This window comes from Chelonoidis abingdonii, chromosome 16 (genome assembly GCF_003597395.2).
Source record: "Chelonoidis abingdonii isolate Lonesome George chromosome 16, CheloAbing_2.0, whole genome shotgun sequence".
NCBI lineage: Eukaryota > Metazoa > Chordata > Testudines > Testudinidae > Chelonoidis > Chelonoidis abingdonii.
In genome coordinates this window covers 16,733,426-16,752,497 of record NC_133784.1, presented here as the reverse complement: position 1 = coordinate 16,752,497, position 19,072 = coordinate 16,733,426, and the positions used below count along the sequence as shown (strand labels likewise).

General features: G+C 42.5%; 1 protein-coding gene across 5 annotated transcripts in view; it reads left to right on the top strand.

Annotated features, from left to right (window-relative positions):
• USP4 (ubiquitin specific peptidase 4) overlaps positions 1–19,072 on the top strand; it is a 143,721-nt gene that overhangs the window by 104,789 nt on the left and 19,860 nt on the right. For 3 of the 5 annotated variants that reach the window (XM_032765780.2, XM_032765782.2, XM_032765781.2), the window contains 2 exons: positions 17,054–17,245; positions 18,416–18,504. In XM_032765780.2, coding sequence (XP_032621671.1) covers positions 17,054–17,245; positions 18,416–18,504 — 281 coding nt within the window. Of the gene's footprint in view, positions 1–14,001; positions 14,149–17,053; positions 17,246–18,415; positions 18,505–19,072 lie in introns of those variants that run through there. The other 2 variants (XM_032765783.2, XM_075072957.1) reach the window with 2 other exon arrangements.

The following is a 19,072-nucleotide window of genomic DNA, read 5'->3' as shown; positions in this document are numbered from 1 at the left end:
TTACAGTTGCTTCTCTATGACTCTGTGGACAGCTTTTAATAGAGATTTCACTTTAGAGAATGGATCTGCACTTGGATGGGACACTTCTATGTAGGTAAATTACAGCTGTCATAAACAGATAAGAAAAGTTAATAGCACAGAAGTACTTTATATCTCTTTGACTATAAAGGGTTAACAAGTTCAGTAGGCCTGGCTGTCACCTGACCGGAGAACGAATCAGGGGACAGGATACTTTCAAATCTTGAGGGAGGGAAGTGTCTGTGTGTGCTGTATTTGTTTTTTGGTGAGTTGGTTCATCTGGCGGCTCAGAGGGACCAGAACGTGCAACCAGGTTTTCTCTCCAATCTCCCTGATACAGCTCTTATAAAGTTCTAAAATAAAAGTGTATGATGATAAAGTGAGTTAGGCTTATTGTTGGTTTTCTTTATTGCAAATGTGCATTTGGCTGCGAAGGAGTTATTAATTGTTGGTATTTGGCTGAAGGGTTCAAATTTGTATTTTGCTGAAAGGATTTTAATCTGTGTACTTGTTATACTTGGGCTGGGAGGTATTCCCAGTGGTCTATAGCTGATAAAGACCCTGATACTATTCCATTTTAAATTTATACAGATAATTATTTTCTCTCTATTAATTTAAAAGTTCCTTGTTTAAGAACCTGATTGTTTTTTTATTCTGGTGTGAGACCCCAGGGATGGGGTCTGGATTCACCAGGGAATGGTGGGGAGAAAAGGAGGGAAGGAGGGGAGAGAGGCTAATTCTCTCTGTGTCAGGATTACTGTCTCTCTCAGGAAAGAAGTCTGGGAGGGGGAAAGAAGGAGGGGGGAAGGTGAATTTTCTCTCTGTTTAAAGATTCAAGGAGTTTTGAATCACAGTGATCTTTCCAGGGTAACCCAGGAGGGAGCATGGGAGAGCAACGGTGGAGAAGGGTGTTACTCTTTTCTTGTGTTAGATAGCAGAAGGTCTGGGTCTTGGGGGTCCCCGAGCAGTTTGGGGGGACCAGAGTGTACCAGGCACTGTAATTCCTGGTTGGTGGCAGCGCTACAGGTTCTAAGCTAGTAATTAAGCTTAGAGGAATTCATGCTGGTACCCCATCTCTTGGATGCTAAGGTTCAGAGTGGGGAATTATACCATGACAACAGCTAAGGTTCATTAATCCCAAAATCAATACTCGGTCCTCTCTGTGTATCATAAATAACTGAAAAAGTTTATACATGGCAAAGGGTAGGTAAGTCCTGCCTGGTTTATTATGAATAAGTTAAATAGTTTGTAAATGGAATTAATTGTTATATGCAGTGCTGTTGTTGCTATGTCAGTCCCAGGATATTAGACAGACAGTGTGGGTGAGGTAATAGCTTTTATTGAACCAGCTTCAATAACTAGCGCTAACTACTTATGCTAAACTATCTGTTCGACCTTGTATTTAGCTGGGACATCTGAGTACCTTTCCTAGACCTGAGGAAGAGCTTTGTGTATCTCGAAAGCTTGTCTCTCTCGACAACTGAATTTGGTTCAATAAAAGATATTACCTCACTCACCTTGTCTCTCTAATCTTAATTAAGTCCTGTGGGTGGGGGGAGAGTATTTAAATCAGTTACCTAAAAGAAGCCATTCTAAGAGTGGTCTTGTAACAAGTTGTTAATGAATATTAGGAATCTTAAAAGCTATCCAAATCCCACAATTTCTGTTTATCAGCTTTAGCTGTTGCTTTGAGTAGTGTCCCTTTTGAGTGCTCCTCTGCAGGTGTACATGTGCCTCTTGAGCCCTTGACTGGAGATTTTTCTGTTAGCAGTGTTTGTTTGGCCTGGACATGCATCCTCTGTATCCTGGTGCCATGCACCAAGACTATATAAGGATGCGTGGGTGAACTGCCTTCAGTTACTTCTCAACTGCTTTGGCCTGAGATGGAGCCTTAGTGTGTCTGCCTTGAGTGTGCCTCAAGTATGTCCTTGTGCAGTTTATCTATTGTTTTTGGTTTAGGATTAGGTGGTATATTTAGTTGTTAGTAGATAGCTTATAGTTAGTTAGCTATAAGTAATGAGAGGATTTACTTGTTTCATCTCCTTCCTGTTCTTCCGGGAGCCTTATTCTCCTGGCAGGGCATGCCTGGCTTCCAAGGTTTCAAATGTTGCCTTTCTTGTTGAGAGGCTATGTCAGTATGTGGTGGCCACTCCAAGTGTGTTGTTGCTTGGGGGAGTCCCAGATCTCCCAGAAGTGCAACTTCTGCCTGGCCTTCAAATCTGGGGCAAGGAAGAACAGGGAAATTAAACTGAGGCTGCTGCTGAGGGCACTTTAACCGTCTTCTAAGTCAGGTCAGGAGACCTCCACTGTACACCTGTCTCTGTCAGGGCTGTCCAGAGGTGGGGGGACGCAAGAGGGGAAATTTGCCTCAGGCCCCGGGCCCTGCAGGGGCCCCCACGAGAGTTTTTCGGGGCCCCTGGAGCAGGGTCCTTCACTTGCTCCAGGGGCCCTGGAAAACTCTCACGGGACCTGGGCCCCCAAAGCTTCTTCCGCTCTGGGTCTTGGGCAGCGGGGGGGCCTTCCGCCCTGGGGCGGAAGGACCCCCCACCGAAGTGCTGGGTCTTCGGTGGTAATTGGGCGGCGGGGGGCCCCCGCCGTGGATATTCGAGGCACTTGGCGGCGGTTCCCAGAGCGGAAGGACCCCCCACTGCCGAATTACCGCTGAAGTGGGGGCCCCCCGCCGCCCAAGACCCCAAGCCCCCTGAATCCTCTGGGTGGCCCTGGTCTCTGGACAAATCCAGCACCCCTTCAACAGCGGTTGCAGGTTTCCCCTAAAAAGGGGAAGGCTATGTATGGAAGCCTCAGGGAAAGCATCAAAGAAGAGGCACATGGCCTGTCATCATACAAAACTGATCTTGTCCTTTGTTAGATCTATGGTCTTGGAAGCCTCAACCTCTTGGCTTGGTACCACAGAGATGAAAGACTCCTCCTCTGGTACCAGTGGGGCCAGCAAGTCCCAGACTCTAAAGAGAAACGCAGCTCAGAGATGGTACCATCTGTGAGAGACAAGGAGGGCAAGGATAAGCACTTCAGAGTGGACTCATTGGTTACAGCCCGCCACTGGTACCTACCTACAAGGCACCGTTGGTGCCTGGCAAACCACAGCTTCAGATACCAACAGCCCCTGGGATGGTACGCTCGCAATCAGCGGTATCGCCTACTTCAGGCCACGCTGGTACGGATCCGCCACTCGGTACCGCAAGAATCATAGAATATCAGGGTTGGAAGGGACCTCAGGAGGTCATCTTGTCCAGCCCTCTGCTCAAAGCAGGACCAATCCCCAACTAAATTATCCCAGCCAGGGCTTTGTCAACCCAGGCCTTAAAAACCTCTAAGGAGGGAGATTCCACCACCTTCCTAGGTAACCCATTCCAGTGTGCTCTAAGGACTTGTCTGAGATAGATGAACCAGAGCCCCCACTGCTCGTGCGTACCAAGTGTCTTTTGGTACCAAGACCTCAATCCCCAGATTACCATCTTCCTCTGGTACCATAGGACTCTCCACCCTTTTCTGCTGGTGCCTCTACCTCGTCATTGGGAGGATATTGAGGAGAATAAGGGAGACTTCAATTCAGTCTATCTCTGTACAGGGTTCTCCTATGTATCTGTGTAGGAACCTGTTTTTTGACATTCACAGAGAAGCTCCTTGTGCATGACAACAAGAGTGGTGGGATCCCTGGACTGCACGTTGCCAGCAATTTGCCAGACCACAAACAGCTAGACATTGTAAAGTCATCAACTCCGACCATTAATGAGGTGCTCCTGGACTCAGCTAAGATTGTATGGCAAACACCCACTACCATTGTAAAGGGACAGATAAAAAATATTATGTTCCCCCTCACAATTTTTCTTCTCCAGCCCTCCATCTCACTCCCTGGTGGTGCATGCAGTAAAAGAGCGGCATAAGCAACACTACTCCAGATCTATCCTGTAAGGACCAAAAGAGGCTAGACCTTTTTGGATGGAAATCTTATTCATCCATGACCCTGCAATTTCAGATCACAAACTATCAGGCAATCATTACTAAATATAATTTTACAAGCTATAATAAATTTACTGACATTTCTTCCACAGGGAAACATAGGGGACAATTTCAGTCCATCTTCTTACTTTTCAAGTGTCCTTGGAGGCCACAGACACCACTACCAGGTCCATCTTCACAGCAGTTGTTATACACAGGATGGTGACTCTGGCAGCTATAGTCCCTTCAGTAGAGGCAGGTGATTGCTTTTCAACCTTTGACCTACAAGACAACTATTTCCATATAGCAAGACACCCATCACACAGGAAAAAACATACATTTTACTATAGGCCAGGATCATTTTCAGTACTGAGTACTTCCTTTTGGTCTCTCTGAGGCTCCACAGGTGTACTCAAAGTTCCTGGTGGTAGTGGCTGCTTACCTCTGATGACAGGAGATTCTAGTTTTTCTGTACCCTGACAAATCACTGCCCAAAGGCTGATCTTCTGCTTTTTCTTTTTCAGGAATTGAGTTTACATCAAAATGCAAGAAAATCCACAATTAGCCCCTGTACAGAAAAATACAGTTGATAGGAGCATACTTGGATTCATTGGTAGCCCAATCCTACCTTTCCCACAAACAGGTTCATAAGTTTGTCAAGTCTGGTCAGGACATTTCAAGGAAGTCCTTGAACTACAATAAGGAACTGTCTACAGCTCCTGGGACACATGGCAATTTGCACTTTCATGACCGACCAGGCAAAGCTATCCCTCTGCCGCTTTCATGTCTGGCTCAGAATGACTTATTCACAGGCCAGAGACACTTTGGACAGACAGGTTACAGTTCCCCTATAGATGAGGAATTCCCTAGACTTGTGGAAAAGAATCAGCCCAGCATTTGCAATGGCATCCCTTTCATTGAGCTAGCTCCAGCAACAACCATGACAACAGATGCATCACTGTTGGGATAGGATCACCTCAGTGCCCTCACCACTCAGGGCATATGGCCACCTCAGGAACCAGTCTCCACGTCCGCCTGCTAGAACTCAGGGCAGTCAGGAACACTTGCTTTCATTTCTTACCCCTCATTGGGGCAAATCAATCAGGATCATTATAGACAATGTGACATGCACATTCTATATCAACAAACAGGGAGGAGCAAGTTTCCTTTCCCTATGTGCCAAAACTGTGAAACTGGAACTGGTGTATAACCCATCAGATCCAATCTTTCAGCTGTCTGTCTCCCAGGCATTCAGAATGCCACAGTGGACATTCTCAGTAGGCGCATCTCCTAGGACTACGAATGGGAGTTGGTCTTTCAGAGTTTCCAGTGTGTTTCAAAGGTGGAGATTTGTACCGGTGGATCTCTTTTCCATGTCCAAGAACGATAAGTGTCCTCCGTTCTGCTCAAGAGAACACTAGCCACCACCCTTGGACGAAGGGTCTGCTCTAAGAATTTCCTCCAACACAACTAATACTAAGGGTGTTGAACAAGATCAGACAAGACAAAGCTATGGTTATCCTTACAATACCAATCTGGCTGATATATGCTTGGCACTCTTACCTACTCCACCTGTGCGTCCATTTTTCATTCAAATTTCTGACCTTTTCCCATCTCCTCTCCCAGGGTGCAGATCATGTGTTTCACCCCATCATAGGGATTCTCCACCTTAGAGCATGTTTCCTCACTGGTTCGCAGGGTTAGAATCTTCCTGCTCTGCAGAAGTGCAGCAGGTGTTACTGAACAATAAAAAGGAGTCAACCCAAATTACTTACCTGCAGAAATCTGAGATGCCATTGGTGCCATTGTCACTGACTTGTGCTTGAATCTGTATTGCTATGTCATCCTGGATTAGCTGTTGGATCTAAAGAAATCAGGGTTGTCAGCTTGACTAAGTTTCAGTTGGCTGCAAAATCAGCGTTTTAATCTTCCAGTAGAAAAGGTATACATATTTACTCATCCTATGGCATTAAGGTTTATTACGGGTTTTGGGACTCTCTACTCCCCAGATTCGAACCCCACTCCAACTTGGGACTCAGCGTGGTACTTAAATATCTCATAAGACCTCTATTTGAACCAGTGGCAATGTGCATAACTCGTCCATGAAGATGGCGTTTTTAGTAGCTATCATATTGGTCTACAGGGTTGGAGAAATTGGGGCCTTGATGGCGGGTCCCCCTTTAGAGTGTTCTTCAAGGACAAGGTCTCTTTATGCCCATGCCCTAAATTCTTACCTAGGGTACTGTTGGAATTTCATCTTAACCAGTCCATTCGTCTACCCATGTTTTTGTCCAAAACTGCCTAAGTCTCAACAGGAGACTTGTTTTCATATCTTAGAAGAGTGTTGGCCTTCTACCTAGATGGAATCAAATAATTCTGGAAGGCATTTAGACAGTTTGTTTCCATCACAGACAGATTCAAGGGATCCACAATATCTCCCCAGAGAGTGTTGAGATGTATCTCTGGGTGTATTATTGCTTGTTACAATATAGTCTCCCACCAATAATAAATATATAACTATATAGAATACTAAAACAAAATTGTGCTCCAGACTGAAAGTATACAGGGCAGTCTAGACTGAGAGGTCTCTAGTTCCTTCTGACCATCACATGGTCTCAGTCGGAATCCTCTGTGCCTGCTTTGATCTTCTTTTGCTGTGAATGTATGAATAAATTTAAATACTTTGTAATAGTTTAGTGTTTTTATAGTTTTCGGAGTAAATTTAGTTCTCCCCACCTTGCAGCATTTCTCCCTGCAAAGGGGGACTATAGCAAAAGTTCTGGGTTTCACGAACTGTATCTCCCACCCCCCTTCCTTCTCCATTAGCGACAACCACTAGGCCTGCCTTTATTCTTTTGGGGAGGCTCATATTGCCACCAAGTGCAGCATCTGCCACTCATTTTCTCTCTGAATTCATGAGCTCCATCTGGAGAAGCACCTCATGGAGCAGGCCATGAGACCTCATTCAGATTCAAACTCTGGAGACCACTCTGTAAAAGGGGTTCAGAAGGTGAGCAGCACCCCTCTGAGCATGAGCTCCAGAGTTGACGCAAAATCTCTTTAAGTCTAAGAAACCCTCTTACTAGAGTAGGGAACAAGAATATAGGCATAAGGACAGATCTCTGTCCAGATCTGCCTCTATGAGAAAAGATCCCTCCCCATCTCAGTCAAAATCAGGTGAGTCCTTGTGTGTGGGTCCTAAAGAATTAGGTCTACACATACCTTCTATCCAAGAAGGATTGGCCAAAGGAAGAAGGATGTGACAGTACGGGCTCCAGCTCCAGTCCACAAATCTAATGAGCAGTACCTAGCGGTTCCATCTGGGAGATCAATGCTGGGACACCATCAGGGGATCCCACAATGGAGCTGTCTGAACACTAGACCCAGGATCTGCCAGTACCCTCCTCAGGGGCTCCCCAAACCAAAAAGGAAGACTGAAGCCTTTATCTCACTGGAGGATATATTTACTCTGTCATACCCACAGTCTCTCCTGCTATCAGGCTGAACTCTTAAAGACATCTCTACAACTAGGCAAACCACCTTGAGGGGAAGAGTATCTTCAACAACTACGTCTGCAACCATCCTCCCATCAGTACTGTCAGCACCACCGGCATAAGAGGAGCCTATCATTTCATCAAGTGAATCTGACACTCCAGAGGAGGCTTCCCACCTGCAGGAGAAACAAGCCTGGTTGGAGACCAAAGAAGGTATTGGAACTGTCCACGTCCTTCTGAATATGGCTACCCAGGGAACTGCTGGTACCCGATGCCTTGGCCCACTGCTTTTCTGGTCAATCCTTACTGGTTGCCCTGGGGCCTTTGGGATCCTTACAGTAGGTGTCCGGGATCTGTGCAGGAATCACACTGATCCTCCTCTCCCAGGCAGTACCAATTGGCTCTGTCAGAATGCTTGGTGCATGAAGTCGAGCCAATTGCACCAGTTCCAACAAGTATGTTATCCTTCTCGTCAGATGAGGCAGTTGCTTCATCATCTCCTTTTCTACTTGATGACCACAAGCAGTATCAGGAGTTGTGGCACTGAGCTGCATATACCTCTTAGAGGTCCAGAATATGCAATAGGACCTATTGGATATCCTCTGACCCTTTTGAGAGTGGCCCTTCCAGTTAGCCAAACCATTTTGGGCCCCACTAGATCAGTGTGGCATACCCCTGCCTCTTGTGCCCCTGCCCCAGGGAGAGCTGAGAAATGATATTTCATGCTAGCTTAAGGGGCAGAGTTTTTATTCACACATCTGGTGCCATACTCCTTAGTAGTGCAAGTGGCTAGAGAAAGGTCTAGGGTATAGTACTCCAAGACTCCTCCAACTGACAGGGGTGCTAAACACCTTGACCTTTTGGGTAGAAAAGTATTCTTGATGACTAATCTCCAGTTCAGAGTTATTAAGTACCAGGAGTTGTTAGCAAAATATGATTTCCTGAATTATGTCAAATTTGAAGACAGGGTGGATTTGATTTAAATCAGTATGATTTAAATCGTGATTTAAATCACTAGTCTGGAAGACTCAATTTAATCATGGATTTTTAAATAAAAGTGCATTTTTGTTGGTTGTTAAAACCTTAATGCATATTCTTCACAACTCAGAGATAGATGTAGGTTTCATTTTTAGAAAGTACACACTATACATTTTTAAAGTGGTTTTTTTTGAAAACTTTTTTCAGATTAGTTTTACATCTATATCAGAAAATGAATGATTGGTTATTTCATTTATCAAAGGTAATTGAAGCAGATATTTATGAAGTCATTGGGCGTGAACTATCTCCAATTCAACAGGTTAATCATTAAATTTGGAGGATTTTCTTGTTATGCTGTATTAGGGGGAGAACATCACCAGATAGACATTTAAATTGTTTTATTTAACTAAAACAACATTATGTATTCTGGATTTTTTTCTTCAACAGCAAACATACAGTATAATATTTTAACAAAACAAGCATATGAATTTTTGAACTTAGTTAAATAGTCATTTTTTAAAAAAATTTGTTTTTGTTAAAATTGTTTTTAACTATAATAGTTTCGAAATAAATTAAATCGACTATGTCACCACGTCAACATGAGAAATTTAAAATATTGGCTTCTGCAGCTAACTCAGTCATCTTCTCCTTCATTTTCCTGTTTATTCATAATCTGATTTCTCAGTTTGGAATGAATTAGTCCAAAGGAGGAAAATATTCTTTCTACACCAGCAGAAGAAGCTACTGCTGTTAAAAGTGAGATTATCACTTCAACAGTCTCTGAATCAAGGTGTTTAAGTGACTTCCTCCAGTTCACTGCTGTGACTTTCTTTAAAACATCATCAGCAAACATATATTTCTTGAATGGTTCACCCTTAACTTTGAAGTTTATTATAGTTGGCTTTATGGAGAGACGATTGCTGGATGTCCATGTCATAGCCAATTCCTGTTCTTCAGCAGTTAAAGTTTGACCCTGATACCAAGTATTGAGAATATTTGCAAGAAAAGGAGCTGGAGATAGTGCTTGTCCCATTTGTTTTTTTTAATGTTTGTAATTTAACTCTGTCATTGCATATTTCTCTTTTTAAGATCTCACTCAGTTCCTTCCAAATTTCAACAGCGTCAGCAATAAAACAGCTGTTTCCCTGCATTTTGTTCAAGGCTACAGAAATAGGCTTCAGGATACTTAGCATATGTCCCACATTTCTCTTAAGCCCAATTATGAGAACTTTGGCTGTGACAGTGCCATCTATTTTTTCATGATTTTGTTCACAAACTGTCATAAGATTAGGCGAGTTCTTGATATAGTGCTCAAAACACTCCACTACTGAGTTTCATTGCATGTTTTGTGGGAGAGTTAGCTTGATTCCTCTCACTTTTTTTAGAGCAGATGCTGTAAAGTGGTTGTTATGAAGTATTTTGCAGTTTCAACATTAGCCTTTATTTCGGGAACATGGAAGTCTTTGGCTAGGAGGTGCATCTAATGAGCACTGCAACTGTATGTTATTATCTTGGGACTCTCTTCACTCTCTCCTAAATTTCTTCCCATCTTGGATACATTTGCAGCATTGTCTGTGACCAAGCTGCATACTAGACATTTGGTTTTTTCTTTCTGTTTGTTATTGCTTTTACTGCTACTTCTGCTAAGTATTCTGCTGTGTGTGCATTTCTTGATTTATCAGTTGTTTCAGTGTCATTGTGGACATTGGTCCACCCATCAAGACTCAGGTTAACAATTTTACACTCTAGACCTTTTGCACACTGCTCAATTTCTCTTTCATACACTCTATCCAGCAATTTGCCTGCAACATCTGTTCAGCTGGGTGTACTGTATCCTGGTCTTAATGATTGAACCATGTTAATGAAGTTGGGGGTTCTCAGTCATACGGAAAGGAGAGTTTGTTGCATAAACAAACCAAGCAGTTTTTCATCAGAAATTTGTTTAATTAGCATGAACGCTTCATTTAATCAGACAGACAATTAAAGACCTAAATACATAAGCTGTTGATCTCAAAGCATTGTGTATATGGAAAAGAATTGTAAATATCTCCTAAAATTCAGTAAAGGCAAAGGTGAGTTTGTAATAACCTAAAATTATAGTGAATTACAATGTTGTTGTTAACCTTTTTTGCACCAATATTGACGTCTGTGCGTTAGTGTGCAGAGCTGGGAGTGGAGCCAGCTGTGCAAGTTTCATCTGATAAGTTGTACTATACTTGCTTTGTTATTTGCTTACTCACTCCTTTGCAGCAGGTCTCCCAGGCATTATTGAGAATTAGTCAGTCCAAGATTTTCTAAAATAGGTGCCCCAAATATAGGCCCCCAAATCCATATTTAAAACCCTAAATAAATGGCCCAACTTTGAAAGTGCCAGCTGCCCAGCAGTTCCCATTGACTTTACTGGTTGGGGGGTATAATTCTCAAAGAGTCTGGAGCCCTTCAGGCTCCATTCATCTGTGGCCCCTGAAGTTATGTTGGTGTGGAGAGGAGGAGATGGTGGCTCTAATCTGAGCCTGAAGGAGGTATAACTTTCACACAGCTCTGTCTTTAGTCTCACGCCACAGATCAAATCTGTTGTTTAGAATGTGAGCCCTTCAGGAAAGGACAATCCTTTCATAGCATCTGGAAAGTGCCTGTTGCATTGTGGGCACTGCCAGAAACAAAAGATATTTAATGTTACTAATTGTGCCTGTGAATATGGTTGATATCTGAGAACACCAGGAATAATCACAGGGCTGTTGTGGTGGATATGAGATCCTGGGCAACCCCATGAGAATTATCCTCCTGAACACTGAAATCAAGGACCACATGTATGCATTTGTTTTATGTAATCCAAAGTTCATTGCTCAAGCAGTATGGAGTTCTAGGGTCCTTAGAAAACCTGGCCTGGCAACTTTTTCATTTCTTCTTATACCAGTACTGCTTCATGAAGTGATTCCAAAAAGGGAACATTTTCCCTCCTAAATTGTCAGTTCTTTGTAACATCCATCCAGCATTGTTTTGATGAGAGAATCAATAAAGGTCTTCAGATAGGAGAACAGAATCACTCTTGGTGGGGCTTGAGTTTTATGATTCTGGAGTTTTGAATTCAATAAATGTTGTTAATTAGTACCCAGTATTCATTTTGCAGATGGAAGGAAGGATCTGTAGGAAACATAGAACAGCGTCCTGTGACACCCTGTACCCAAGTAACCCCCTGTAACCTCATATTCACCCCTTTTTATAGGGTTATGATATTTTGTACAAAACATGCCTCATGAGACGACATTTGAAAAGTCATAATTTGCGGAACATCAGTGTCCTATAAAATTTGTGCATTAATGTTGTATATGGAGTTATGAGGTTTTGCTATATGTTTGTTACTGAAACATATTGAAAGTCCTGGAAAATGCCCACAGACTAGCTCCTTAGAGATACCAGAGAACTGTAAACCGAGGCCTTACATCTTGTTCTCCAAACAGCACGTACGCAGAAGGTATAAGTAAGAAATTTGCAATGCACTTCACATCTCACGTATACCACAGACTAAATGTCTTCACCCCGGAGGAGGGTATTCCTTAAGGAGAGTAGGACGGTATTAAATAAGAGACAATGGCTTCTTCATTACCTCACCTCTCCTTCCCCTTCTCCCCTCATGGTAGCAAGAGAATTTGAAAGACAAAAGGGTAGCGTCACTGAACTGGGAGGTGTGATCCTGATTGGAAGGAGAAAGCCTGTTGAATATTCTTGGTTATGTTTAGGAATTAGATTGCAATGTTATTTTATTTCCTTTTGTAACCAGTTCTGACTTTTATGCATTTACCAGTTATAATCACTTTAAAATCTATCTTTTTTTAGTTAATAAACTTGTTTTAATATTTTATTTGAACCAATGTGCTTTGACTGAAGTATTTGGGGGAATCTCTACTCAGGTTGACAAAGCCTGTTGCATATCCATTACCTTTTGATGGAGTGGTGGACTAGTTAATGGGAGTGTCTCCCGGTGTCGAGTTCAGGAGTGGCTGGGAGACCATTCATGTAACTTTGCTGGATGTGCCTTTATATGCTGATGGCCGTTTGAGAGAAAAGCCTGGAGGGGGTGCCTTTCACTCACAGAGCAGCATAAGAGGTGTCCTGAGCTAGAGAGTTAACGGGTCACAGTGATTTCACATTTCAGATTGTACCCTGGGGATGTGTTAACTCCCTTCAGTGAAAAGCAGAGCCAGGGCAGTGTGTGACAGTACAGTTATGACTTTCATTCTGTTGCTTTTGTCAGCAGGATCCCTTAAGTGTCAGATGGGGGCTTTGGAAAAGGTCTCGCTATACATAGGGCTGCCTTATGTACAGATACATTGCCAAACAGGCACTTTGGCAGGGAGAGCATTCAGAGGAGGTAGAGGATAGAGGGCACTACACTTCTTTTTCCCCATAACTTTAACAAAGGATGTCTTGTGTTAGTGCCAACGTTTTAATCCCAATTGGTTTTGAAAGATGCTCTGGAAAATGTTTTTAAAATGCTGGATTTGAGCCTTTTTTTTTCCTTGGTCCCTTTAATATGGCTAAAGAAAATCTGAAAAGTTTTGTTTTGTTTCGGGTCTTTTTGGAGAAGGTGATATCTGGAATATCAACTCTGGTATTTTATGGATTTCCTGGAGGACTTCTGGGACATCTCAAGAGATGTACTTTGTGAATTCTCAAACCTTAATTGAACTTGGGGATGTTGAATCTTTAACGAAAGCATCTTTTCTCCCAAGACTTCATTTGGAGTTTAAATCAAATAGGCCTTAACAAAAACAAACTAGAATTTTGGGCAGATGGATTAAAAGCCTTTTTCCTCTCGGTTGTTCAGCTTCCAGTTTCTTGGTTCTTATGATGTCGTTTCACTACTTCTCTAGTAACAATACAGCCTTCCAGGACAGGCGAGATCTAAATATCTTACAGTTTAACAAAGAAGCTTCTAGCTTAAAATAAAACCAAACGCATCATTAGTCTTCTGTATTCACCTTAAAGTAGAAACAAGGTATGAGTGCATTGTTTTCCTTTGCAGGTCAATTTTGTGAGGGAAGGGAGAGAGTGGCACTGGAATTCTCTGAAAGTAGCTTCTTTTATAGGTCTCCCTACTCATACACTCTCCCCCTTACTACAATACATTTCAATATATAATTGAGACAGTTCCATACAAACCAATGGTATAGTAACTGACAGTTGGAGCATATAAACTGTAGAGGGGGAGATGTTTTTTGAAGCAAGGGTGTGGGTTTAGATAAAACAGAATTTCTCATAAGGCCCTTGGAAATGTACACAAGGGCCTTGTGGCCAAAGTGTTGCTCTATGGGTGTATTTTCACTTCCCATAGCACTGTAAATTGTTCTCTGGAGGAATGTTATTTTTGCTGAAAGAATAGTGAGATCTTTGTGGCATGTCATCAGAATGTGACTGTATGTAAAGGTGGTCTGCAAATCAATCTGACAAAATGCCATCAGGTGTTTGTGCTGAATGCCCTCATTCTCCAGGCTAAACAGAAGAGGGCATTCAGTACATAGCCGGAACACTTATTATCTTTTTTTCATAGGTCCCATGATGTCCAGCCCCACTAGGGCTTCCGGCTCCCGCTCCGATGTAACGCCCCAGCATGTACCATGCTGGTGATGTCACATCACCCAGGGATCCTGCTGGAGCATGGAGCCGGCCTACAAGGGGTCAGGTAAGTGACTTTTTAAGAAGTACAGTGTACAGTTTTGCAAAGTTTTATTGTTTTTGGTTTAGGGGTTTTTTTTTTGTTTAATTTCAATTTCTTCTTAGGTCATGGGACCTAAAACGAAAGCTTTTCAGGTGATTAATATTCTGAATACCCCCGTTCTTGTAGCCTGGCTAACAGGGGCATTCAGTATATTTTACTGTTAAAGTTGATGCAACTTTGCTGAATTGATTTGCAGGTCACCTTTAACTTACACAAATGTGCACATTTTTATAAAATATGTGTTTGCCATGTCATGAACCACTTTATTCTGCTTTCTCTTTCTTACCACATGCTGTAATTTGTATTCCAAAATGTTCCTGGTTTCTAAAACATTGATTTGGCTGCAGAAGCTTCCTACTTAGTACCATGAGTAAGGGACATAGCAGTTGTCAGTCTGGATCAGACCAGTCAGTGGATCAGACTCAGCTAGTCCAGTGTCTTTTCTCCAGCAGTATCTTATACCTGATGTTTCTAAGGAAGGTGTGAGAAACTCTGCAGTAGGCAGTTCTGGCAAGTTTTTCCTAACCTTCTCAATTAGCAATTGACTCATGTCCTGAAATGATGTTTTAGATCCTTTCCAAAACTAATCCTTATGTTTAATATTTACTATAACAATTTTGGATATTCTTGTTACTGTAATAAATGTCTAATCTTTTTTAATTTTGTCAAGCTCTTGGCCTCTGTAATATCCTTTGACGATGAGTTCCACAGGCTAATTGTCCATTGTGCTTAGAATCATAGAATATCAGGGTTGAAAGGGACCTCAGGAGGTTATCTAGTCCAACCCCCTGCTCAAAGTAGGACCAATCGCCAGACAGATTTTTGCCCCAAATCCCTAAATGGCCCCCTCAAGGATTAAACTCACAACCCTGGGTTTAGCAGGCCACTGCTCAAACCGTTGAGCTGTCCCTCCCCCTTCCCGTTATTAGATTTGAATGTGCCACTTTTCAATTTCACTCACTGTTCCCTTGCTGAGGTATCATGAGAGAGGGTGACTAAAAGCTTCCAACCTTCCTCTGTAGATCACGCGTTATTTTGTTTACTTTTATTGTATCCTCCTATAGGGTAATAATCCTGGTCTTTGCAATCTCTTCATAGGAGACTTTATTCGGGCCCCTAGTCAGTCTCATTACCCTTCTTTGCCCCCTCTAATTCTGCAGTATCCTTTGTGAGATACAATAATGCTATTTTCCTTATTATTCTTTATTCCATTCCATAAAACATTTGGGGTTTTTAGCCATTGCTGCACATTGAGCTGTCTACAGTGATACAGTGGGTTGATGTGGTTAATTTAGAACCTTTTAAGATGTATGAACAATTCATATTATTCTCTCCAATGTGTGTGTATTGCATTTGTCAAAACTGAGTATGTACTGAAATCATCATGTCCATTCACCTAACTATGCTGGGTACCTCTAAAGGTCCTAACGTTCCTTTGTTCTTGACTAAACTAAATAATTTTGTCATGTGTAAATTTTGCCACTCTGATGCTTGCCCCTTTTTTCCAGATTAACTAATAAACATATAAAACATGGGTATGCTACCTTGTGGCACCCAGTATTAACCTTTGCCAGGATGTAAACTGGCCATTTATTCTTATTCTGTTTTCCTTTTCTTAGATAGTTTTTGACCCATAAATGATATTTTTGCCTTTTTCATCGTGACTGTTTAGTTTCTTTAGTAGCTTTTGTGAGGGACTTTGCAAAAGGCCTTTTGAAAGGCTCAATGAATTGTTTGCCTGTATCCACTTGTTTATTGACTGATAGATTAGTGAGACTTGATTTTCCTTTGCAGAAACTTTGCTAATTATATCCTGTCATAGTGTGCTTTTCCTAGTGTTGTGTTCTATTTTTAAATTATCATTTAGACCAAATTACTAGATACCAGAAGGAAGGTGTTCTGGCATTTAATTCCCCACATGATCCTTAGTGCCTCTTTAAAATATAGGCACAACACTTGGTACTGTCCAGTCCATGGAATTCTTTAGAAGGGATCATCACTGCAAAAACTCAAGAAGTGGCAAATGCTGATTCTTACAGCTCTATCACCTGCCTTTAACACCATTGGATATAAGAACTGCTGACGTGTCTGTGGTTCCTAGTAGGAGCAAGTGGAGCTGTGCCTGAGTGGCTCTACTCATTTATTCCAGCAGGTAGTTTTGGGCAGTTACTTTTAAGGCTCTTTACTGCAAAGTACTGTAAAGTTACAGCTTGTTGCCCCTCTGGTATGGATGTGTGCGGGGATGATTATTGAAGTGATATGGGTTGCAGTGCTTTAGTTTGAGTATGATGCTTAGCTCTGTGTCCCCATTACTTTTGAACCTGCTTGCTCAGTGGAACAAAGGACCCGAGGTCTGTATGAGATTGAAGTCTGGAAGAGGGCTGGCTTTCTGAGGCTCAATTTGGATAAGGCTGAGGTAAATGTTGATTTTGTGTGAGGAAGAGGGGGCAACCAGAAGGATTTGTCTAGGAATATATGCTGTTTGTTATGTGGCTAGATGAAGGAGATGGTGTGGTTAACTTTTCAAAAGGGGCAAAACTTTTATTACACTAGAGACGTACTTTCTTAGAGGTGCTTTTTAACATAAACAATATCTATAGTCACCACAGCAGTGTTCTGCGAGAGGCAAGGGAGACAGCAGTGATGAGATGGGCTCTGGGCGAAGGGGCAGGGATAGCGGTCAGCACAATCCTCAGTGCCTGGGAGGGGTCCATGAGAGAATCTCTCTGGTAAGGCATGGTCCATAACATGGCAAAAGTTTGAGAACCCCTCTTGTCCTTCCCAAGTGTGAATCTTTTGCAGAACCCTTGCTAGAGTTAATTAATATTGCTTCTGCCCACTGTGCTGTAGGGATAGAACTCACGCATTTCTTTCTTTCAAACAGATATGAAGTTTGCAAGTCAAGCGAGGATGGCGCTGAGTGCATCATTCTCTCTGTATACTTCAGAGAAAAGAGAATAAGACAGTCCAGCACTTCTTCAGGGACTGTTCTTTGTGGGCAGCCACTGCTAATCTCTGTGCCCAAACACAAGCTCACTCTGGATCACTTGTACAATGTTGTCTTGGAGCAGATTGGGTAAGTACAGGCATGGTAGTGGGGATGTTTATACAAAATTCTAGTATTAGCTCACGCGGTTATACTGTAGTGAGTCTATCTCAACCCCTCTGAGGGCAGGAGGGTGCCCAGTTTCTGGCCCAGAGCTCTACAGCTTTTCCCTGTGACCATGCTCCCTCTGATGTGCATGATTTCTGCAGTGATTATTTCTAAATAACTAAGCTGTATGTAAATCCTTGTTCTCTGGCTGACTGGCCACCATTAGCCATTCAGAGTGAAGGGACTTGCATGATCGCTGTATGATAATTAAGGCAACTCTCTACTCCAATTGACTGCTATAATCTCTCTGCTCTGACTGGCTCCTCTACTTGAATTTTCTACTTGCTTTCTTTCAACAAAGATGTTGCCACAGTGTTTGTGACTGAAAGACTTACCACCACCTTCCTTCTTCCACACCCTCCCTCAGAGAAAAAGGAAGGAAAATAACTCTGTGTCTGCCTGTGTGTACATGCAGAGGCCCCCATTAAAATGTTCAGATATACTGGCAGTCGGCGCATGTTATAATGATATTCCCTTTACTATCATCCAGTTGCAGAGATAAAACTGTAAAGGCTTTTGGGTGGGATTTTCAAAAACACTGTGTTAACTTGAGTTTGCTCCTGTTGAAGCCAGGGCTGCTGTACGTGATGGTTTGTTTTGATTTGGTTCTGTGGCCACTCAGGCTTGTTCTGATGTACAGCAGTGGCTCTCAACCTTTTCAGACAACTGTACTCCTTTCAGAAGTCTGATTTGTCTTGTGTACCCCAGGTTACACCTCACTTATAAAACTAGATATAAAATACAAAAGTGTCACAGCACACTAGTACTGAAACATTGCTTACGTTGTCATTACCATATAATTATCAAATAACTCAATTGGAATATAAATACTGTATTTACATTTCAGTGTCTAGCGTATGCAGCATTGTATACAAGTCATCTGTGTGAAATTTTAGTTTGACTTTGCCACTGTTTTTTATGTAGCCTGTTGTAAAACTAGGCAAATATCTAGATGTACCCCCTGGAAGACTTCTGCGTACCCCCTGGGGCACACGTACCCCTAGTTGAGAACTACTAACGTAGGGGACCCAGGCATTCTGGCATTGGGCACTAACATGAATGTCCTAACAAGAATACTTTTTCTTTGTTTAGCCACTACATTAAATTCCCTCTGACAAAAGAATATTCTAGTGTATGCCTGGACAGTGGGATCTGCAATGGCTTCAGTGGTGGCTGCGAAGGTAAAGTTTAATCATTTGGATTGGAGAAGCTTTGCTAGAAGGTCATTCAGACCTACCTCTATCAGCCTTTAATTTTCTGTTTTATTGCATTATTGTTGTGGATTGTGGACTTTAATACAATGTTTGGTTCTACACTGTGATTGAATCACATTATTGGAGAGGGCTTCTTATCGGGCCCACAAAATCTCAAACTCCTCTGGTTACACAGTGCGGTATGTCAAGTTTGTATATTTGAAGAACCACGTGTAGTGCATTAGTCTTCTGTTACACTAGTAGTCTCCTGTCCCTGATCTCTATCAAATGTTCTAATGGCATTAGAGCAGGTGGCTGAGCAGCAGGAGGGAAGGGGAGGGGTCTTGTGAGGGCACTGTGGTGTAATCAAGTGAGAGCATGCCCAGAGCCCAGCAGTCTAAAGCTACAGGGGCTCACACCTGGGTAGAGCCCTGCAGCCTGTTGCACATTTGCACTTCTGTGGAGACGCTGCCACAAGAGGATCCTGCTGTCCTGCCATGAGAGTAACCGTGGGAACAGGGGATATGGAAGAACTTAAAACAAGAGACGTGCTGCC